The following is a 22,871-nucleotide window of genomic DNA, read 5'->3' as shown; positions in this document are numbered from 1 at the left end:
AAGTGGTAGGTTCCACCATGTTCCAGCCAGGAGCCAAGTCACCACACTTGTAAGCGTGCTGGTGGACGTGACTCTCCCCTTCTTATGCTGAGAGCTCCAAGTTGCAGCCCCAGGTGGTCTGTGGTCATGCTTCTCATAGGGTTTCCCACCTGAGCCCTCCCGCTGGGTGGCTGCACTTGCCAGGAGGGAGTGGCCTCTGCCTTCTCTTGTGTTTAAAAGCTGCTTCCTCTGAGCTTTGCCCTCAGACTCGCTGCGCTGCCCTTTTCTTCCCCAAGTCACTCGGTCCCACCTCCCCAGCCTGAGCACATCAAATCCTCATTTTTACTGGAAATTGTCACTCACTCGACAAGGGTCAACTCAGCCCCTGCCCCTGCGCCACAGATCAGCTTCCAAGAGTGCTGGCCAGGGACGACGGGGCCCCGCTGCCTTGAGGCAGCCCTACAGCATCCCTCACGGAAACCTGGACGTCAGGCTTTCCCACTTCCGGCTCCCAGTCGTTTCCTGGGCCAGGCCCCAACCTGTGCCCTCAGAGCTTGGAAACACCAGCAGGCAAGCGAGGCCAGAGGGTCAGCGGTAACCACTGACCAGAAACTGTGTTCTCGCCAGGTACCTTTCCCCAGTGAAAACCTGGCAGAGTTCTCCTCCCCCGACTCCCCTTCGAATGCATAAATTTGTAGCTCCCAGTCAGGAAGCAGTTTTCCGTTCATAAATAAGTAAATAAATAGGAGGTTACTTTTTCCTATCAAAAAAAAAAAAAAAAAAAACAGGAAGAAGCTATTTTTAAGGGGAAAAGGCTGACCCTTTTATTAAAGCTATTGGTTCTTCTCATAAAGAAGAAACCAGTTCTGTGTGTGTGGCACTGTTTGTTCGTTTGTTTGCTTTCTGATATATTTGATGGCACTTTTCCCACACCCTTGATCATTCTCATCATCAAAAACCCCGTCAGGGATCAGGGAAAGAGGTTTGCTGGCCCTCGTGAACATCTGTGTGCAAAAGGCAGAGCAAAGAGGGAGTCCTCCCAGAGAAAGCTGGGGAAAGCGTGAAGGAGATGCTCCGAAACGCTGTCCCCAGACGGCACAAAGGTGCAGAGGTGCCATTTGGAGAATTCATCATTTCTGAATGGCCTCGTCACCTGCTAAGCTGACACATGGGCCCTTATGTACATAAAAGTTCCTGGACACGCTCATCTGAAGCGAGGTGAGGCCGCCAGAGCCGGTGAGCCCAGTGCTCAGAGCCCCACGTCCAGATGGCATTGGGTCAGAACGTGAGCCCGGGCGTTGACACCAGCCCGTCGCCACAAGGCATCCTCACTGAGTGGAGCAAATGTGTCGAAATTCAGAGAAACCAGAATGTGTGTGAAGTGCTTACTCAGCATCTCTGGCCTCACATCACACCTCATTTTTTCCACTAGCACTCACCGGTGTCCCACTGCCACCCTCCCACAGCCAGGACAGACCCAAAGCCCCATGCAGTGGTTTTCTCTGGGCTTTAGTTCTCTTTAAAAAAGAAAGAAAGAAAGAAAAGAAAAGAAAGGCCTCTTGAAGAAGTGAAGTGGGACCTTTCAGAGCTCACCACGTGCGGGAGTCTGGCAGGAAGAAGCGCCGCGGGTCCTTTGGGAGACTGGACCTGTCGCTTGGCTCCCTCTCCATGCTGGAGATCCTCTTCCTCTCCTTCACCCCATTCTGTATGCCCTTTGGTTTTATTTTGCTCTTGGTTTTGCCATTCTTTTGCTCTGTGTTCAGTTGGAGGTTCTGTTTTGTTTTGGCTTAAAAAAAAACAAAACCCAATTGGAATCCCATTAAACCAAAAAACCTGTCTGTCAGCATCCCAGGGCCCAGAGTGCTTTCAGACTTAACGGTCCACACAGTGTCGTCAGTGCCTTGTTGACCCCAAGATCTGTACAGAGGAGATTTGCTTTCCAAGTGAGATGCCCACAGACTTATCAGTGTTTCCAAATCACTGGCATGTGAAGTCTGGGAAGATATTTCCCACGGTGCCCCCCATTCACAGCTGGTGTCTCTGCCCAGGCCAGCTCATCTTTGGAAAGCAAACAGGCCATTTGCCTGTAATCTAATGAAGGATTTTGGAAAGCACCAAAACAAGAAATTGCTGCTCCGAAAATAACTGCAAGAGGTCGAGCCTTCCTCCTGACGCGGTTTCTCTGCGTGGCCCCTGTGGGGACCCCCAGGATAGGACCCGCCTGGGCAATCAGCAGCCCCTTTCTGAGTACTAACTCAGCACTTCGAGGAGGAGCAGGGAACAAAACCACAGTCGGAGGTTTTGTTTTGGTTTTGCAAAGCCAAAAAGTTCTACGGAATTCCTTTTTCTTTTTTTATTATTGCAGTGAGTTCCCTCTTGGGTAAATGTTACCAAATATAGACTCTGGGAATGGCCTGAGGTGATCAACACACCCAAGCCGTGCTCTCCCCAAACACGTACTCATCAGATATGTGGTTCATACACAGAGCCTGCCTGGGCCATTTCCCAGTACCCAGGAACCGGCTTCCAGAATCCACTCACTGATTTTGCACAAGCCCCTGATGTTGCCTTTGCATCACAGGTCAGGGTGACCCTGGGCCCTGACAGATTTACCCCAGGCCTAGGTAGGACTGAATTTACCAGCTTCTGTGTCCCCAGAGGGAGGAAGTGGAAACAAGCTGCTCCCCCAGTGCCATCACCTCCCACCCAGACCTCCCTGGGCCTTTGTTCAGGACGCGAGCAGAGGGTGCTGGTGAGGGCAGAGTATCTCGGGGCTGAGCATACTTTTGTTTTTTCTCCCCCTGCCCAGATGACCCCACAACTACGGAGCAGCCTCAGCCTAACTTCCCTGACCAGCTGGTGATTGTCAATGAAACCGAATCAGATGCCAGGCCCAGCAAGAGCCTGGTAAGGAGCGCGGACACAGAGACAGTCAACCTGTCCCCCAGCCTCATCCCCGCCCAGCAGCCCACCATCTCCCTGCTCTGTGAGGACACTGCCGACACACTGAGCGTGGAGTCGCTGACCCTCGTCCCACCTGTGGACCCCCACAGCCTCCGCACCCTCGCCAGCATCCCCCCGCCGCCCACGCCAGCCGCAGTGGGCACGGGGACCCCGGGCGAGGGGGCTGAGCACCCGGAGCCAGCGGGCCCCACTGAGCAGTGAGTCGGCCTCCCTTGGTGTGTGTGGCCCCGCTGGTAGGGACCCAGTGCCGCTGACTCAAAAGACACCTTGGGGGCATCCACGGTTCTCTGCAGCCCCCAGGAACCATTTCAAACCATCCTTGTGCTCCTGTGCTCTGTTTGAATTGCTCTTTTCCTTCAGACCTCTTTGAGAGCAGGCTGGACCAGCGGAGACACCCCAGTAAACCCAGACGACTGAGGTGGCCGCCTCAGGGAGAGGTTGGGCTCCTGATCTCAGAGCCCACGGCCCCGGGGTGGCAGGACCCACTGGCAACACTTCATCAGCCAGCCCCTCCTCAGTCTCGAAGGTTCTCTGCCACCGTCTCCAGTGTGCACAGAAGAAGCGGACATGGTCACTTTGTGTAGAAATTTGTAGAAAAGCAAATTTCGATAAACATTTCCTTTGGATATTTATTCCTGCTTTTGGCAGCAGATGAGTAGCGTCTATTTAAAAACAAACGTTAAAAACAACAACAAAAAATCCTCCACCCTAAGGCTGGATGTCATGTTAAAAGTGTAATATTACGTGAAGATTTCATTTTCACTTTCCCTTGAACTTCCCATGGTCTGGATTTCAAGTTCTCAGTCTGGCTTTCTCCATTGTCTTAAGGGATTCTTATTTCTTTATTACTCACTAATTCTGCAAGCCTGTGGAATGATAAAAGTCCCTTCCTGGAAAGTTTAGAGTATTTTTTAAACAAAAATAAGGGAGAGACACATATTCTCAGGTACACACAGAGCTGAGAGGGCCGAAAGTTTCTCTGCCGTGGCAGCCCTGGGGGCTTGCGATACCCGGAAGGTCTTTCCATGAAAGGGAACAGTTGCGGTCAGCTCCCTGCTCAGGACCATTCCTCATCTCTCTGGACTAAAACCAAACAGGATGGTTTTCCAGCATCACCCTCAGTTGTGACCATCTCTCTATCTGTCAGAGAAAGGACCATTTGGGACTTCAAAGACTCTGGCCCCAGTGGCCACAATGGAAAGAAAAGGCCATGGAAACCGTCCTCTGTGTCCATCACCTGCCACCCAACTGAGGGGGTGCCCACGTGCAGGGAGACCCTGGGAGCCAGCCCCTAACCAGTGGCAAGGGCGTGATATCTGAGCTCACAGTTCACAGGGATTGTCCTGGGAGCTCGGGGTTTGTCCCTCTTCCTCTCAGCTGCTACTGTAAAGATGCAAGCTCATTTTTGAAATGAAAACCCGCACTTCCTTTTCCATTGGGTCTGGATGTGTGCCGGCCAGGCCTCCACCGTATCCGACAAAGCACCCAAGATGTTCTTTCTACTCGGCCAGGCACAGCCAAGCGACCGTCACTTCTCTCTGGTCAGTAGTCAGACCTTCCAAAACTCACCTCCACGTGTCCCTCAGGAGTGTCAGCACCCACAGTGTCAGTGTCAACCCGGCCCAGTTATCAGGTGGCCTCAGGAGGTACTCCGCATGCTCACCTGTTAGAGGATCTCGGTCCCCATCACCTCCTCCCATCCAGCTGCCAGGCAGGGCCTGCCCAGGCCAAGTTTCAACCTCCTGAAGGAGACACACTGGTCCCCCGAGGAGGGGGAGTGGCGCCTGCCTGGATGGGTCTCTCCAGTTTTCAGAAGCCCTCCCAGTAGGTGGGCCCAGCCAGCTTCAACAGGAAAAAGACCCAGCTCAGAAAGGAGGCCTTTTAGGCAGAAATTCCAGGGGCCTCATCAAGGAGGGACTATCAGCAGAGCCCCCACCCCACCCCAGGAAGGAAAGGCAGCGGGGACGGAAGAAGGGGAAAGCCGGTCCGTGGGGAGAAAGGGCATGTTGCCGGGGGCCAGGCTCCACTCCCCCAGCAGCCACTGATCTCCTGCTAGGATACTGGAGCAGGCGAGCCCCAGAGCCACTCCTGGTTTTGAAACGACTCTGGAGCAACAGAAATGAGAGAAGGCCAGTGACTTCCCAACCAGTGGCGCTGTAAGGAACAAATCCATGCAGGTGGACTTTCCCCCGAGACCACTAGCCTATCATCCAAAATCCAGTGACTCCAGGTGGATTTGTGACCGCTGAGCTCTACAGTAGAAAGGTCTTGGGCCAGGGGGACAGCATGCCTGAAGGACCTGTGGCAGCATCGCCCAGGCCTGAAGAGCTGAACGCGCCCCAGCCTCCATGGCTGTTGAATGAAAGGTGTCAGTTGGGCCAAGCTTCTGCCCCATGCCTGGCCCAAGGGTAGGCTTCTCCCCAGGTGGGCCTGCAGGATTGGTCCTGGGGCAGCCCACAGCCAGCTGGCTGCCAGGTCTTGGTGGCAGTGAGCAAAGCTGTGTCTTCAAGAGCACCCTGAAAACCTGACAGTAGGGGCACCCCAAGACAAGCCAGTCCACGCAGCGTGCACTGGGTCTCTGGGGCTGGGCAGAGAGGTGGAGTCAGGAATCCTCGGCGACCTCAGGGCAGGGGCCACGGCATGTGACATGCAGGTACCAGACCTGGCCTGCCACCTCCACATCTCTACAGAGAGAGGGGGTGGACCAGTTGGGTTTGCCAAGTCAGCAGTAGAGCTGGCCCCATGAACTCCCAATCTTCGGCTTTGAAGTTGCTGGGGAGAGGCATCTGTCCTTCTGGCCGAGGCCAGGAGCACCCAGGAAGGAGCAGGAGGACCAGCCCCAAAGCCAGGGTAAGAAAGCCAGGCGGATGCCCCCACCCCCGGGGGGGTCCTTCTGCCACCAGCAGGCCCTCTGTGCTGCCCTTCCCCCACACCAAGCCTGCCCGCTTGCTGCTCTCTGCGGAAGGCAGCTCCCACCTAAACACCCGCATCCAGGTGACCCGAGGGTGAGCGAAGAAACGCACCTCTTTACAGACATGCACTAGATTTCTCTAAGGTTTCAAGATGCACTGTTAAAAAAGACATGGGGTGAACTGATGCTCATCTTTTCTAGACGCAATAAATAAGAAGTATTTAATGTAGTCATGATGGCATTGGGCATAAACTGTAAGAGTTCCTTTATGTTCCACTGAGCTGAAAATATGTAAATAATTTTTGTCCCAAGGAGGAGCAGGGGTTGGGAAAGCTCATGCTACTGGGCTGTGGGGACCGTTCCTGGGAAGTACCTGCCCTCGCCAGCATGACTCATGCTTCGTGGGTACTGAACACGACGGTGGAAATGAAAACTGGAACTTCCTTGTAAATTGAACTTGGCAATAAAGTAGAGAACGTTACCAGAATATGGCTGCTGCTCCCTGGTTCTGTGGCGGGAAGGCCACAGCCCAGCAAAGGGGAAGGTTCTCTGCTGCCTGACCCCTCGACCTGCCACAGCTGCTCGGGGGTGTGGCAGCCACTCCCCTCCCTACCCCCACCCTGGCCAAGTATTCCCCAGTTCCTGAAAGGCATGTTGGGTAGCTGGGAAAACCTCAGGTGCTCCCTTCAGAAAGGGCCCCAACCCCAGGCAGGTGCAGTGAGCCTGGTGTGTGTTCTGCATTTCTCAGCTCTCCAGCTCCACCCAAGCCTCCAGTTCCACATCTAGGAAACAGGCTGGTCACAGCCCTACCTCAGAGGACAAGCGCAGGGCCCGGCTCACCAGGGCGCAGGGAGCCTGTGTGATGCTGCTGCACCTGGGGCAGCGAGACGGGCTCCCCACCAAGGGTAGAGGTGGGAGAAGCCGCACTGGGCCAGGTGCCATTCCAGAGCACACCAACGTGCACTGGCGTGAGCTCCAGAAATCCCTGAAAATGGGCGTACGGGGTCTTCCAAGAAACTTCTGATGCACCAGCTCAAACAGCCCAGAATCAGCTGGACCTTCTGGGCCTCCAGGTAAAACCCATGTTGACTACAAAACATAAACAGGGTACCCCACTTATGGGCGGAGGCGGTGCCGACAGAGAGTGGGGGCCGCTGCTGAGGGCGGGGCCTCCCTGGGTGGCCGGCCTCGCACTGGCCGCCGGTAGGGCTCCCTTTCCCATCAGGCCCGGGTTCCTCGCTGGCCAGTTCCTCCCAAGTCTGCCCACAGGGCCCGAGGCAGCGAAGGCGCTGGGGCCCTCGGGCTGAGGTTGGACCCTGCTCTGCACCGGAGCCTGCTGGGTGCATGTGGACACACGTGTCATGATGATTTCAGTCTAGACAAAGAAACTTGCTGGAAGGATATCCCGCGAGAAAGTGGAAGACAGGCCTCAGGGTGGGCAGAACCAGGGGCAGCAGCTGCTGCGGCCCCGCTTCCTCCCCACCCCAGGGCTCCTTCCACAGGGTCTCAAAGCCTCGCTGGGCCAGGCTGCGGGTGGGAGACAGGCACCAGGAGCGAGGAACTGGGGGGCAGGCGCCTGCCTGCAAGGCTCCTCAAGACTTACGCACAAATGAGCCAATTGAGGCCCAGTGGGGCTCTGCGACCTTCCCAAGGGTCCTGGAGGGCAGCCCAGGCCTGCAGTCATCAGACACGAATGGGTGGTGTTGGAATCATCTGGAACACTTGTCCACAGTCCAGAACCATGCGCCGCCCCGACCTGGTCAGTGAGAGCCCGAGATGGTGTCCGGTGGAAAGCCCTTGCGCAGAGCACCACGGAGAGTGCTCCATGGATGCTGGCTTTTTCCCTCCTCTGCCTCCCAGCTCTTAGGGAGATGCCCACTTCTCTGCAAGGGGTGGAGTCTGGAGCCAGGGGCCAGGTCACCGCCCTCTTCTCGGGTTTCCTGTCTGCAAAGCAAGGACAGGAGCAGGCTGCCTCTCGGTTTGTTAGGATGGAGGGAGTTGCAGGGTCGGCAGCCTCACCCAAAGCTGGCAGTGTCCCAGTGCTTCCCCAGGGGTCTGCCCTGGGGGGTCTGCCCTGCAGGCCTGGCCAAGCCTCCTCTGACCGTACCTTGAAGGTGGAAGGGCAGGTGAGGGCAGCAGGCCGCGTCCTGCCAGGAGTGACACTGTATCCCACCCGGAGAGGACCACTTCCCAGCCAGCCGCCTGCTGGAAACCCCCTTCCGGCCTCCTCTTGGCCCTTCGGGGTGGTGGGAAAAAACCCTCAACATCTAAAGTGCTTTTCTCCAAAGGAAGAGAGGCTTGAATCACCAAGCCAGGAACACACGGGGCTTCCTGGAAACTCACTAGTGTGCAGATGGGCTGGTATGAGGCCTCCCCGACCCTCGACAGGTGGCAGGGGTTCACCACACTCCCACCCCCAGAACCTCCACTCCACGCCCCTTTGCCCAGCCTGCCCTGGCCCTGCCTGGCCTCCTCCGGGGCCACACGCCACCCAGCTCAGCCTGGATTCCCTCCAGAACAGCAGCACGTGCCCAGCTGAACACGCTGTGCTTCACACAGACCTGAACTGTCAGTGCCTTGACTCGACTAACCTTACAAATTTATTTATAAGGGAGACTTGACCGCTGGAAACAGCAAACCACTACCACTTTGCTGCATTTATTTTGCAGGGCTGCCGTGTCAAATTACCACCGACTGGGTGACTTAAAACAACAGGAGTTTATCCTCTCACAGTTCCGGAGGCCAGAGGTCCAAGATCAAGGGGTCAGGTGGGTTGGTTCGCGCTGGAGGCTCTGCGGGGACGTCCCTGCCCTGCCTCTCTCCTGGCCCCCGGTGCAGCCGGCCATCCTCGGCCTCCCTCTGCTCATAGGAGCATCACTCCAGTCTCTGCATCTGTCTTCACACGGCCTTCTTCCCTCTGTGCCTCTGTGTCAAGTCTCCTTTCTCTTTTAAGGACACCAGTCCCTGGATTTGGGACCCACTCTGATCCAAGATGATCTCATCCTGAAACCCTCAACTTCATTACATCTGCAAAGACCCTATTTCCCAATCAGGTCACATTCCCAGGTACTAAGAGTTAGGGTGTGGACATATCTTTTGAGAGAGGGGTCACCATTCAACCCAGTCTACTTGCCAGAAGTGAAAAATACCAGAAAAGTAAATACAACAAAAGCAAATCCTTGTAATTAAATTTTAACCACGTCCCATTACCTGCCATGGGCTCTGGGGCCAAGGCCCACCTTCCCTCTGTTCAAAAGGGAGACAAGCTGGTGTTAGAGACCTGTTAGCAAGCAAACAAGACTTTCTCTTTGATGGAATCAGAAGGGCTGACCAAAGAGAAGCAGACAGTTCATTCTGGGACTCAGTTATTTACATCTGTATCTCTGCATCCCTTAAAAGCATCTCAGGACCGCCAGATTGGAGGTGCTGCTCTGGTGCACACAGATCACCACTCACTGGGGTGGTGCCAGCTGTGGGGTGGTTTTTTGTTTGTTTGTTTGTTTTCAGTCTTCCTTCTCCAGTAGACTCACCAGCAGGCAAGGATTGTGTCTTATTTGACTCAGTCTCCCCAAGGCTGAGTCTAGGGCCTGGCATGCTTTGGGTTGGGCGCTCCGTGAATGTGTTGGGTGGATAGAAGAATGGGTGGGTGGAGGGTGGATGGTCATTCTTGACCACAGTCCCAAGTCCCCGAAGCCAGAATTCCATCCGCGTGTCTGTGCCCATGACCCTGACCTTCAGCTCCACCCTGTATGTCTTCACTCTGGTGTCTTTCAGGACTTCCCAAGGTCAGCCAGAGACCTTTGAAAGCATCTGCCAGGGTCGAGGTGACAAAGACAGGAGAATTTGAGGGCCACCATCAAAAATTCTGTGTCCCCCAACCCTCCCCAGGTATCTGAGCTGAGACAGCTACTACCCATATCTCCACATCCACTGAAACCCCATACAGGACCAAGTAGGCTTCTGAGCCAGGCAGACCAGGTTCAAGTCCCTGCATTGTTACTCCCCAGCCAGGTGGCCTTGAGCACGTGGTTAAACCGGGGCCCTCCCTGGTGGGACCTTGGTCATGTAGATGAAGTGGGGACAGGTCAGCTGAGCACTCGGCGCCCAGCCTGGGGCAGCAGCCCTCCCTGGCAGCCCAGCTGGAATCAGGAAGGGGCATCAGAAAGTAAATAACACTCAGGCCCCTCTCAGATACCTAGAGCCAGCAGTCGCTGGGCTGGGGCTGAGCCATGGAAATTCTGTGAGGCCCCTGGGTGGTGGTGATTCTGGAGGGCAGCCCAGGTGAGAATCAGCCCTGGCCATTCCCCCGCCCCTTGCCGCAGCCATGCCCTGGAAGACCCGGGCTCTGGGCCAGGACAGGCCCTCTGCACCTGCCCCTCTTCCCCTGGCACCACCCCGACCTCTGGGCCCCCAGCTGCAGCTTGCTTGTCGCCTTCCAGAGGCTGTGCTAAAGTCGGTCCCCTGCCTTCTTCTGTCAGCACCCACTTGTGTCCTTCCTGTTTCTGTTTGTTCGATGCAGCCAAAGTCTCATTTTGGGAGCCCAGAGAGCAGAGATGAGGACGTGCTGCGGCTGGTGTATTGGGGGAGGATCCCAGGAAGCAGGGTAGGACCAGGGAGACTTAGATGGAAAGGGAGAGGAAGCCTGGGGTGGGGCCTCACCTGTCTGCCCGCCACCCTGTCCCCTGATTGCTGAATGAGCTAATCCCTGTGTAGCTGGTCTAGCCCTGCAAGTAAACTGAGGTCCCCCTCTGGGAGTCTCCCCACTGCTGCCCCTCTGTCCCCTCCCCAAGAAGGCAGCTAAAATATCCAAGCTGCTGCCCTTGGGGGACCCAGGGCCTCCCCTTTCTGTCATCCTGCCTCTCTCCAGGCTGGCATTAACCAAAGTCACTGACAGCGAAAAAAAATAAAGAACACAGGCCACAGGAATGTTCTCTGACCAGGGTGCTGTGCAGAGGGGCCTTTTTCAGCCTGAGGCGGACACCCAGCTTCCCGGCCAGGGAACCGGCAGAGGGCCTCATGTGCCTCTACCTTCCTGCTTCTAGAACGTTCGAGAGGAGCCATGAACCCGCTGCAGCCTGTTCTGGAACAGAGTGGGTGTCAGAGGAGGTGGCTCTTCCTGCAGCTTTTATTTTATTATTGTTATTATTATATTATTATTATTAATTGAGGCAAATTCCCATCACATAAAATTAACCATCCTAATGTGAACTGAGTAGATTTGTTCACAGTGTCGTGCAACGACCACCTCTGTTTAGTTCCAGAATGTTTTGACCCCCCACAAAAGGAAAGGAAATCCCAGACCCCCCGAAGCATCGCTCCCCGTTTCCCCTCCGCCACCTATCTCTCTGTGTCTGTGGCTCCGTCCGTTGATCCTGGAGGTGGAGTCCTGCCATATGTGACCTCCTGTAACTGGCTCATCTTGCTCAGCACGACGTTGGCCAGGTTTGTCCCGTGGCAGGCACATCCGCATCTCACTTGTGAGGCTGGCTAATTCTCCGCCACGTGGACGGACCGCGCTTCATCTGCCAGCTCAGCCGCTGGCAGATACCAGGTCGTGTGCTGCCGTGACTGTGAGCGGGGGTGGGTTCTCCTCCAGCTTTTGATGTCCAGTTTGATTGAGCAAGCACTCGACCTGAGAGCCACCCAAGTGCACTCCTGGGCTTCGTGCTGGGGACACGGAGGTGACCTGGCACAGTTGCTGCACTCGGGGAGACTGGGTCCACCGCAAGCAGATGGGCAGGCAGATGTTACGTCCCAGCTCTCCCACTTCTCTGGCCTCAGTTTCCTCACCTGGAAAATGGGTCTTTTGAGAGTAGGTCAGCCCCCTTGTGTCCCCAGTTCCCTCTCCCCACGCACTCCACAGGTGAGGGTAGGAACCACCTCCTTGGTTTGTTCAATCTGCATATCTGTGCCAAGACCCCCATTCTACTGTGGCTTCTGTGCCGAGCTGGGCTCAGCATAGATAGATGATGATGGTAAGATGGATAGAAAAGCAGGAGGGCGTCCTGACGTGAGCCTGTGCCTAGGGGACCTGCCTTAGCGGCTACTCTAGGCCACCGAGGCTGCTCTAGGAACTTCAGCCTTGGTGCTGAGACCAGTAGATGCAGTGGAGGATTTAAAGCCCAGACGTGATGTGATCGGACATGTATTGCAAGAGATCGCTGGGCCTGCAGAGAAGGATGGTCAGGAGTGGCCCATTGCAGTGGGGAGGGGTCACTGGGGAAGTGGGTGGCCTGTGACATATTTAGGGTGTAAGACCTACAGGTCTGTTGGACTGGCCACAAGGGAGAGAGCTCAGTGTCCCCCTGAACAGCCATCCCCTCCTCTCTCCACTCCTTTCTTCTTTGATGTATTTGAGGTTTCTCTTCTACTCTGTTGCTTCCACTGATAGCCAAATGGTTGCATAGGTCCCAGTGACAGTTTGGCAAAGTATAGAAAAATAGTATTTTCCACATTCCCGCCATGAAGGGACAACCCCTGTCAGCACACTGGCAGATTTCCTTCCAGTCTTTTTTCTCCACATCTTAGCAACTGAAATAATACAGCGGGTGTGATTTCATGTCCTGCTTTTGACACTCAGCCCCTGGTCTCGGCTTTGTCTGTGTTCCTGGAATCTCCGTTTCCAAAGAGTGAAAAGTGCCACGGTGAGGGTGAGTCCCTCAGGTTCCCCGTTGCCTGGGAGGTGGACCTTAAAGTTACTTCCACTTTCATTATTTTAAATGACCCTGCAGTGAACACCTCGATACACAAATCTTTGTCCAAAAGAGGTTTGGAGCCTAGGTCGTAGAATCATAAATCACTTTAAGGCTTCAGGCTGGTTTTCTGAAAAGGTGGGACCATCGAGCCTCCCACCAGCAATATGCCGTTTCACTACCACATCCTCAGCCTGAGTGTTGCCAGTTTTTAAACCCTCCCCACTTTTACAGCCCAGGTCAGAGCTCACCTCCTCTGCAAAGCCTCTTGGGATGTCCCCTCTGCATCCTCTACTTTCCTGTGCCAGTCGCTCCCCTCCCTCTACTTGCTCCAAGTCCATCCCATGGACTTTGACTCTGGTCTGGTGCTCCCAGGCATCAGGCGCACGAGCGCTCCATCCCTACCCAGCTTCCCGGCCGCAATCAGCCAGCACATTTTGAGCCGCTATAAGATGCCAGGAAACTTCCCCAACAACCTATGAGATTGGCATTATGCACTTTTGCAGAGAAGCCCCTGAGACCCAGCCCAGAGAGGCCAAGTGACTTACCAAAGTCACACAGCTGTGAAGTGATATGGCTGGGGCTAAAATAGCAACATCTCCCACTTAACAGACACTTCCTACAGGCCAAGCCCAGCTAAGCGATTTACATGCCTGGTGTCAGTTCATCCTCCCAACAACCCTCCTGTGCTGGTACAACGATTATCGCCATTTTACAGATAAGGAACCCAAGACCCAAGGTCGCCCAGCTCAGAAGTGGCAGAGCCTCGAGCCAGAGTCTATGAGGCTCCCAGTCATGCCCTTCGCCTCCCAGAGAGCAAGGCCAGGGGCCCCCACCCAGCGCATGCCCAGCGGAGCAGGCCCCTCACCGGCTCCAGCGAATTCGCAGGAACTGCTGGGAACATGCCCTATCTCGAGGTATTCTGTCGAACCTGCTTATCTCCTGCACTTTATTGACTCAGCTTTCCTGCCAACCTGCCTGGGCAGGAACAACCCTTCTTGGACCACTGCTGCCAAATACCTGGGAAACTGCACCCTCTGCCTGGCCTTGGTGGTATCTGACCAAGAGAAGAGGTGATTCAAAGCCCCACCGCCCTCCAAGCCCCTCCTTGGGCAGGGAGGAAAGATTCTGCCTCCCTCATCATTTGAACATTTATTCAACTAACACTGATTGAGCACCTTCCAGGTACCGGGCCCTGGGAGGCAGCAGTGAACAAGTCACACAAGATTCCATGACCCCTGGAGCAGACCTCAGGGAGGGGGAGGCAGGCAATAAAGCAAATAAAGACATAAATTCCCTGGTGACTAAGAAAGTGCTGAGTGCAGGAGAAAATACAGTCAGAGCTGAGGAAGGGGGCTCCGGCCAGCCAGTGAGGAAAAGAAGGGGCTGCAACTTAAATAGGAGGGTCAGGAAAGGTTGTGCTGAGGAAAAACAGGTGAGCAAAGATTAAAGGAGGCGGGGGGGGGGGGGACATCTGGGATAGGAGTATCCCAGGCAAGGGAATGGCCAGTGCAAAGGCCCTGGGGCACATTGGAGGAACTGTAAGTGCTGGTGTGGCTGGGAGGGGCTGGGGAGAGTGAGAGCTGAGATGAGTAGAGAGATGATAAGATAGACTGGGGATCCTGGGAAGCCACTGGGGGAACTTCGACTTTTCTCTGAGGGGGATGGTGAGCCCTGGGAGGACTGTGAGGAGAGGAGGACCATGCCATGACCTGAGTTTTAACAAGGTCACCCAGACTGCTGCATGGAGAATATTCGGGATCAGGGTAAGAGTGGAGGCGGTTCGGAAGCAGTTGCCAAAAATCCAGTTCACCCATCTGACAGGGCCCTGTAGCTTTGCCCCAAGGGCGCCAACATGCATGTATACACATGCATGCATATAAACATGCACACGTACACACATGCACTTGCATACACACATGCAGAGACCCTGGGGCCAGACAGACCCAGGCTCTACCCCTGGCTCCACAACCAAGTTTCCTTGTGACCAAAAGCAAGTGATTTCCCATCTATGAGCCTCAGTTTCCTCTCCTGGTAAATGGAAGTTCAGATACCTTCTTCCCAAAGCGCCCAGTGGGCAAACTTTGCAATTTGCCAAGAGGAAGGGTGGCGAGCGGCTGGCCCCCAGTGGCACCCGCACAATGACCTTTCTCCTTTAGGTGCCATGGGATGGTGGACCAGGTACCCTGGTCTCTGTCTCTAGGGAGTGGGAGCTTCTGGGCAGGATGGTCCTAGGCTGGGTAGGGGGCTGCAGGGACTACCTCTGCCCTCAGGGAGCACCCAGCCCCATAATCAGCCTACCATGAAGTCCAGCCAAGGGTCTAGGACCCTCCAGATTCACACATCCTCCTTGGATGCTTCTAAGCTGTAAGAAGGTAATGATGAGAAACGCGTGTGGGACGCACGTTCTAAAGGTTGAGCCTACACTTCCCTGCCCTGAGTTATTCCACAAATGTGTATCGTCATTGTCATCATCTTTGTTTTCAGCGGCATCATCTTCATCCTCATCTTCCTCTTCATCACCATCATCACCTTCACCCTCAGCATCATCTTCATTATCATCTTTATCCTTGTCATCATCTTCTTCGTCCTAACCCTCATCCTCATCACCAGTATCTTCATCCTCTGCACCACCTCTGCATCAGGCCCTGTGCTAAGCATATTGTGCTGATCCATCTCATTTAATCCTCTCAGTAACTTTGTGGGGCGGGTGCTAGCATCTCCCCATTTTCCAGATGAGGAAAAGGGCACAGACAGTTTATAAGACTTGCCCAAGGTCACAGATCTGGGAGACAGGGACTGATTCCCACCCTGACAGGCCTGCTCCAGGGCCCTGACCTTGACCCCAGCCCAGCGGGGAGGCCCATCATGGGCCCCAGTGGCGGGCTTCGCACTCAGGTCCTGCCCCTGCTGGGACCACTGTGCCTCGTCTGCATCTGCACAGAGGTGCACTCACATCCGCTCTGCCTCTCCCACAGTGGTTTCCTTTCCCCTGGGTCAGCGAGGGTCAGAGGGGACAACTGGGGGGGGGGGCAGACTCGCTGCAGCAGTAAGTGCAGGAATTCGAACCCGGGCCCTCTTCCCACACTGCATCTCCGTGGCGGAGCTGGTGAGAGGGAACAGCCTCTGAGTCTGGGGACAGTGCTACCATCCCCAGAACACGGCCCCCTCCACTCCAGCCTCTAGAGACCCTCTAAAATCACCCCACCTGCCTCAAAGTCCCCCAGTGGCTCTCGACATCCTCACTGGGTCCCCCAAGTGAGAGAGATGCCTTGAGGGGATCTCAAGTAACCTCAGATCACAGGAGAGAGAGATTCCCATTTGTCTATTCCCTTCCGGTCCATCAGGTGGAGGCAAAGAGAGAACCCCCATTGGGTGCTTGTCTGTCTTTAACAGCCATTTGAACACTTGCCAATTTCCTCTTTTTGCAAAAGAAAAAAGCCTCCTCCCCCACTCCTCCCTCCTCCAGTCTTCAGCAGGCAACCTCTGGAGCCAAAACGGTTTTATTTTCATCGCACTCACTTACAGTTACCTGCTACTCATGAGAAACCGGACTGGTGTTCCGCTGGTAGCAATAGTGTGAAATGTCCTTTTCAATTAAAATTAGCTTTTCAGAGGGTTGGGTTTAAAATAAATTTGTTAACCGTAATGACCTATCACCTCAAGCCTGTTCAAATGGCCATCATCAAAAAGACAAGAGAGAGCAAGTCTTGGCGAGGACATGGAGAAAAGGGAACCCTCGTGCACTGATGGTCGGAATGTGAACTGGTGCAGCCACTGTGGACAGCAGTACAGAGGTTCCTCAAAAAACAGAAAATAGAACTACCATATGATCCAGCAATCCCAGTCCTGGTTATGTATCCAAAGGAAATGAAATCACTGTGGCAAAGAGAGATCCGCACCTCCATTGTCCCTGCAGCATCATTCACAACAGTCAAGACACGGAAGCAACCTCAGTGTCTGTCAATGGACGAATGAATAAACAAGGTGTGTATATATACACAACAGAATGCTATTCAGCCATTAAAAAAAAGAAGGAAAGAAATCCTGCCACAACATGAGACAGCGTGGATGGACCTCGAGGGCATTCTGCTAAATAAAGTACGTCAGAGAAAGACAAACACTGGACTATTTCATTTATATGTGGAGTCTAAACAAATAAACTCATAGAAACAGAGATCAGATTTGTGGTTACCAGGTAAAGAAAGGGAGACGAGCTCTGGCTCAGCCCTGGAGGGTGGGGGTGGGGCTGCGAAAACCCAGAGACGATGGGGGATGAGGCTGGGGTCTCAGAGGAACAGCGTGGAAGTGGGCATGGCTTCAAGACACACACGAGTTGAGGGCCTGAGACGGGCCCTCCCTGGTGCCCTCAGCCTGTGAAGGGCCTGCAGAAAAGCCAGAAGTTCCTGTGTGCCTGGGTCCTGAGGATTCTGCAATCCAGCTGGAGGCTCGAGGGTCTGTGTGTCCACCTAAGACCAGGTGTCAGGGTGGCCTGGATACGCAGATAGCAAGCGGCCCAACGCAGTCAGGGTGAGGTCTCACTGGGCCACAATCCAGCTTCAGAGCCCAGGCTCCCACCTCCTGACTCAGCAACTTGTCACCTTGGCAAAACCAGGACCATCAGTGCTCCGCCCGTGTGGCCCCAGCCCAGAGCGGCTCCGTAACAGAGCCCTTGGCGCAGCCTGGGGGTGGCCGCGATGGGCAGGGCCTGGCCCACTTCTTTGAAGGAAACCTCCAGGCAGCCTGTTCCTAGAAGGGGGGCCCTCACCCAGTCTTTACCTGCCAGCACCGATGCCCATGGCCAGGCGGGTCCTGCCCCGTCTGTGCCTCTGGAGGAGGGAGGGATGGAGTGGTCAGGGAGCCTCAGGCAGGGCTCCCGGGAGTGCACCCTCCTGTTGGTGCCCAGGAGATGGGAGTAGCAGGAGGCATCAACTCCAAGCCCCCTGCCCCCCACCCCGAATCTGGCCAGTTTCTTTCTGCCCCTCAGTTTCCTCATCTGATTCATGGACACAGTAATAACTTCCTTCCTGGGCTTGTGCCAATCAAATGAAGTCATGTGCAGGGCTGGCAGGGCTGTGTCAGGAAGCCCGGACTTCATAATGTGTCCGTGGGAAGCCCCAGTGGAGTTTTCAGGGGATAAAATAAAATAAATGGAATGAATTTTAAGATATATATTGATCAGCTCAGAGGAAAGAAAACCAGATCCCAGGGGCTGGCAATAAAGAGGGAATTCAAGGTTGAGTGAATGTGACCTAAGGTGGGCGATGGACTTCCTGCCCACCTGGGGCCAGAGGATGTGACCATGGAAAGGAGCATGGAGGTGGGCAGGGACAGAGAATCAGCAAGCAGCCCCCCCCCATGAAAGGGGGCTGTACTCTGCCCACCCCCCACCCTGGGATGCAGCTGCCCTTGAGCTCACGGTGAACCTGAGAAACCACCAGAGAAATCCCGCCTCACAGACAGAGCCTCACCTGGGTGGTCCCTCCCCGCAGAGCGGTCTGCAGCTCTGCCACCCCCTGTTTGATGTCAGCACCACCACCAAACCCCCTCCTTGTCTACCGCGCTTCTCACCAACGCCTCGTGGGAGTGTAGGGGTTCGCGTTGAGGAATTCAGGGAGGGCTGAGTTTCTTGCCTGTGTCCACAAGGTGAGGACAGAGGGAGCCTTGTGCAGCAGGGGGATGAGGAGACACTGAAGTCTCTGGAAGTCCTCCGAGAACTGGCGGCAGGCACAGGCCTCCCTCAGGGGGGCAGAGTGCAGGTTTGGGGATCTTGGGTAGCCTCAAGGGATAGTGGCCTTCAGGAGACAAACTTCTAAGAGCTGAGCGTGAAGATGCCTGCGATGGGTGCAGGGACCTAGGGGTCCCTCCCCTCACGCATCACAGTCTGGGGGCGAGACTGGGAGCTTCATCCAAGGGCCCTGGGGCTGGTACAGGAGCGCAGAGGAGGGGTCCCCTACCCAGCGAGGGAAACGTGGCTTAAGAAGGAATGGGACATTTTTTTTTCTAGAAAATAAAACACAGTAATTTTACAATTTAGCTAGTGGCACCTGGTAATCATCAAGTTAACAATGGTTATCTTAAAAATTTATTACACTAGCTGTGCTATCATTTCTTGAGTTGGTCAGATACCTAGAGTCACAGACATTCCCCACGTAAGATGCATCGTATAAATCAGACTTGGTTTATCGCCAGCATTTATAAAACCAGACCTAGGTGAAGAACTAGATCTGGGGACACATGCATGGTCTTAATATAGCAAATGTTTAGTCTGCCCTGATTATTACAAAATCAGAACAGCGAGAATATTCGCAGGGGACATTTTTTTCTAGAGATGGTGGCAGGCCTGGATTCAAATCTTGACTCTGCAGAGTAATGCTGAGTTTTCTTGTGCCTTAGTTTTCCCCTCTGTACAATGGGGGTACTAATAGCCATCCTCCTGGGCCTGGGGGGTGGGAGGAGATACTGCCCTTGGTGGGGCAGCTGCTGGGAGGCAGGCCCAGAGAAGGATGCCTGGGCTTATTACTAATGAATGACGATGAGTCACCCAAATGAGCCACCGTGATCGATCTGATGCAATGAATGGGCAAATGAGAGAAATGAATCAATGAATGAAACATTTGGTACCTGCCTGCAGAGAGGGGATCTGATCCCAGGGAGGGGGAGAGGCCAGCCTTGAGTCAGAACGAGGCCAGAGGTCAGGTGACGGCTCCCCACCTCGCAGGGCACGCACCCATGACACCCGTTAATCACTCCCCGGGGATAACGTGCCAAGGGGCTCAGCGGGATTCCCCCACATCACCTTTCCTGCAGGCCAGGCCTCCAGGCCTTGCGACTCACAGCTCTGCTCTCCCCCCGCCCTCCCCCCAGGGCCTGGCTGACACTGAATCAGGGCTTTTGGGGGGTGGGGAGGAGTGAAAATCCAAACTCAGCAAGAAGTAAGGGGCTGTGGGCGAGGCCGGGAAAGGGTCTCCTGGCCCCTCTCTGGATAAGGGGACCCCGCCCATGGCTGCAGAGCTTGGAGATCTCTAGGGTGGGACTGGGTGGTCCTGTCCCCACCTGCTCTGGGCTGAGCTTCTGAGTGCCGAGCTCACACCTCCCAGTCAGCCCCACTCACCACAAGAAGTAGTAGCAATGGCAATGAGAGATTTATGGAGTCGGGCACCGCGCCAGGGGCTGCCGTTCATCTCCCCATCTTACCAACCAGGAGCTAGAAATAGGGAGCCCTGCGGCACAGCCGACGGGGCACTGATTTTCACCTGTAGAAACGACAGTCCCGTGTGCCCTTCATCTCTTGGTCTCGATATCCCCATCTTACAGAAAACTGAGGCTCAGGGTGGCTGAGCAGCCCAGAGAGGGGGATGGGAGACCCTCGGGAGCGCTGGGGGAGGAGGAACAGAAATAAGGAGGCCTGAGTGAGGACTCTGGGGACAGCCAAGGGCTGCCTCCGGCGATCCCCACAGGGGAATTTGGTGCTGGGGATTTGAGCAGTTGGACTCTCAGGCTGGGGCTTTCTGGCCTCTCACTGGGGCCCCTTTGGGAGTGGGGTGGTTGTGACTCCATCCAGCTGTCCACCAACCCAAGCAGTGGCCCTCACCAAAGCAGTCTGCCGAGCCTTCCTGGGGCGTTAATTTGCACAAGAAAAGGGGACCAAGGGAGAGGGCAATGCCAGCCCACAGGCAGGACTTGGTGACTATGGTGAGCTTCAGGCAGACTTGAGCCCAGTTTCCTCTGAGGGTGGGGGTGGGGGGCCTTTCTAGAACGCTATGAACCTCTGGACAGAGGGGCACCCATGTCATCGGCCTATGGGCCAACCAGCCCCAGACGGGTCTGGGAATTTGGAGCCTAGCCAACCTCGAAGAAATGCAGATGTTTTCTGTGGAAGAGGGTGGGGAGGGGAGGAAGCAGCCCTAAAGCAGTTTCTCCCTCTGCTTCTAAATGTGGTTCATCACAAGTGAACCCTTCCCTCCCCAGACAGTGAACTCAGGGCTGGCTTAAATACTCCCAGCGACATCTCTGACCCCATGGATAGGGGGCATCTCGTGTCTGTGTACAGGACACTGTGCTTAAGTAAGTACTTCACACACAGGGTCTCCAGGAAATCCCACCACAAGGCATGAACAGAAGCTGCTCATTCCTCATATTCCAAGAAGCCAAGAACAGAGAGGTTGAGTAACTTATCCTGAGTTACACAGCTCAAGGAGATGGAGCCAGGATCAGAATGCAGAACCGAAAGATTCTGGGCCGTTGTTCTTTTGACCGCACACACCTCAGCTGCCTCGAGAAATATTTGCTGAACTTACTGACCTGGTTAAGTTTATTACAGTCTGTCCATACCATGGATTCTCCCCATTAAATGGTGATTTGGAAATTTTGCTTCCACTGAGAAAATGCTCAGGGTGTTTAGTTAAAGGAAAAAGCAAGTTGCAAGAGTTTGAAAAGTACAATCCCATTTTCGTTCATTTGAACATGTTTGCAAAGTGGGGTGGGGGGAGGTAATAGCTCAGTGATAGAGCGCATGCTTAGCATGCACAAGGTCTTGGGTTCAAGCCCCAGTACCGCCATTTTAAAAAAAAAGCGTTTACATAGAGAAATGACCAGAAAACAGTTGTATATTACAATGCTGGCAGCAGTGACCCTGAAGGAGGGACAGCCAGGTCCCACAGGGAAGGATGGGGCCCAGCCTGCCAGGCATGGTGCCACCAGTCTGTCCTGCCTCATTTGTGATGGAAGCTCCTATGTCCTGGGATAGGGGACATCCTCATTAATGGGGGTCTGAAGGCCAGTGACAGTATCCAGGTAGGGAGGCCCAGGGACTCTATGGCTGAGGTGGGAGGGACTGGGGGGAGGTACATGGGTGCCCGGGCTGACTCTTGGACTGACTCTTCTGCCTAGGTTGCCTCCCCTTCCACCCTCATTGTCAAACCTGTCAGTCCTTGAGACCAGCTCAGACATCTCCTCCTCCAGGAAGCCTCCCTGGATGTCCCCGGCAGGCATGTTCCTTCCTTAGCTCTTCTCTGGATTCCTCATATGGAACTTAATGCTTCTGGCCTCCTGCCCTCAACCTTGATCTCTGTGAGAGCTAAGGACACAGCCATGTGGGATTCATTTCTGTAAACTCAGCCTTCCCACGGGGGCTGCCACAGAGTGGAGCTTAACACCCGCTTGGTGGGCCCATGGCCACCTGGAACTGTACCCTTCCTCCCACGGGGCCCTTTTCATGCCTTATCTCATGGAGTCCTTACCACTGTCCAAAGGTGGTGTTTATTCCCATTTCACAGATGTAGAAACTGAGCCTCCAGGAAGCTAAGGAGCTCCCCTGGGGTCACATAGCCAGCAAGTGGCAGAGCCAGGATTCAGACCCAGGCTGGGCTGTGTCTGCAGGGTGTCTCAGAGGGGGCTAACTTCCTCTGCCATGCTACATCTTCAGAAAATGTCAGAATCTGGTTTCTCTTTCAATAGCTGCCATGAAGAGGTCTGAAGCATGGCAACCTGAGGCAGATGTGAGTACTAGACTTGCAGTAACTCCCACGTCTATAGTGCCTGCCCTCACTTTCTCCTCTGCCAACCTTGGGAGGTAGGCACACGCATCCTCATAGTACAGATGGGGAGACTGAGGCCCAGGAGGTCCCAGGCTCCAAGGCTGGCTCGGAGGAGAATAAGCCCCAGCATGGTCCCTGAACTCTTGGTTTCTGAGTCCAGCTAAGCATGTGGAGTCACCACGCCCCTCCCAGCACCTGCTAAGGGACATCTGAGAGACCGGCTTCCAGCTCAAAGCCTAGTTTGACTTTCAGGAAAGAAGCTGGGGGAATTGGGAAGGGATGGGAAAGGGGTTAAGTAGGAGATGGGCATACTTCCTGCAGGAAGAAAATCTACCCTTCACTTCTGGGAAACACAGTGGCTCAGCGATAGTATGGTGCACTTTGACCCCCAGCGGAGCACCCAGCTGTCACTGTCGACGGCACAGCTGGCCTGCGTGGAGTCTGCATGCCTGACGTCCAGGTGTGCCTATCCGGCCACCTGTCTGGCCGCTGGACAGGGCACCCAGCTGGGGCTTCTGCCAGGTGTCTGGGGAGGGGGGAGCTGGGGTGGGCAGCTCGGGCTGGGTCATCCCAGCTGAGCCCTGAGCTGGCCTTGCTGGGGCCCAGCCCATGCTGATGAGGCAATGTGAGTCCTGTTTCCTGTTACTGTGGCTATGCAAATGGGGGGAAATCAGGGCCTCTCCTGGAGCAGTCTTCCCGGAATGACGGCATCGATTGTCCTGAGAAATCTGGGCCCAGTGGGGCCCCCACGGGAGGGGGAGGGTGTAAATGGCTGAGATCCCTTTC

At 54.9% G+C, this 22,871-nt stretch overlaps 1 protein-coding gene, 1 long non-coding RNA gene and 1 other non-coding gene across 3 annotated transcripts in view; 2 read left to right on the top strand and 1 right to left on the bottom strand.

Annotated features, from left to right (window-relative positions):
• Nucleotides 1-6,341, top strand: part of CLEC16A (C-type lectin domain containing 16A) — a 196,341-nt gene extending 190,000 nt beyond the window's left edge. The window contains 1 exon segment of the mRNA XM_032460792.1: nucleotides 2,789-6,341. Within this exon segment, the coding sequence (XP_032316683.1) occupies nucleotides 2,789-3,144 (356 nt within the window). The 3' untranslated portion in view covers nucleotides 3,145-6,341.
• A 285-nt stretch (nucleotides 6,342-6,626) lies between these two features.
• Nucleotides 6,627-16,723, top strand: LOC116657593. Its single transcript, XR_004312752.1, has 2 exons — nucleotides 6,627-6,927; nucleotides 8,524-16,723. It is a non-coding gene; the product is annotated as an uncharacterized LOC116657593 (long non-coding RNA).
• A 2,003-nt stretch (nucleotides 16,724-18,726) lies between these two features.
• Nucleotides 18,727-18,858, bottom strand: LOC116657691. Its single transcript, XR_004312887.1, has one exon. It is a non-coding gene; the product is annotated as a small nucleolar RNA SNORA72 (small nucleolar RNA).
• Between the last annotated feature and the right edge of the window lie 4,013 nt (nucleotides 18,859-22,871).

Source organism: Camelus ferus, chromosome 18 (genome assembly GCF_009834535.1).
Source record: "Camelus ferus isolate YT-003-E chromosome 18, BCGSAC_Cfer_1.0, whole genome shotgun sequence".
In the NCBI taxonomy this organism is placed as follows: Eukaryota; Metazoa; Chordata; class Mammalia; order Artiodactyla; family Camelidae; genus Camelus; species Camelus ferus.
Note: the sequence above shows the minus strand (reverse complement) of the source record. Positions and strands in the feature narration are given on the sequence as shown.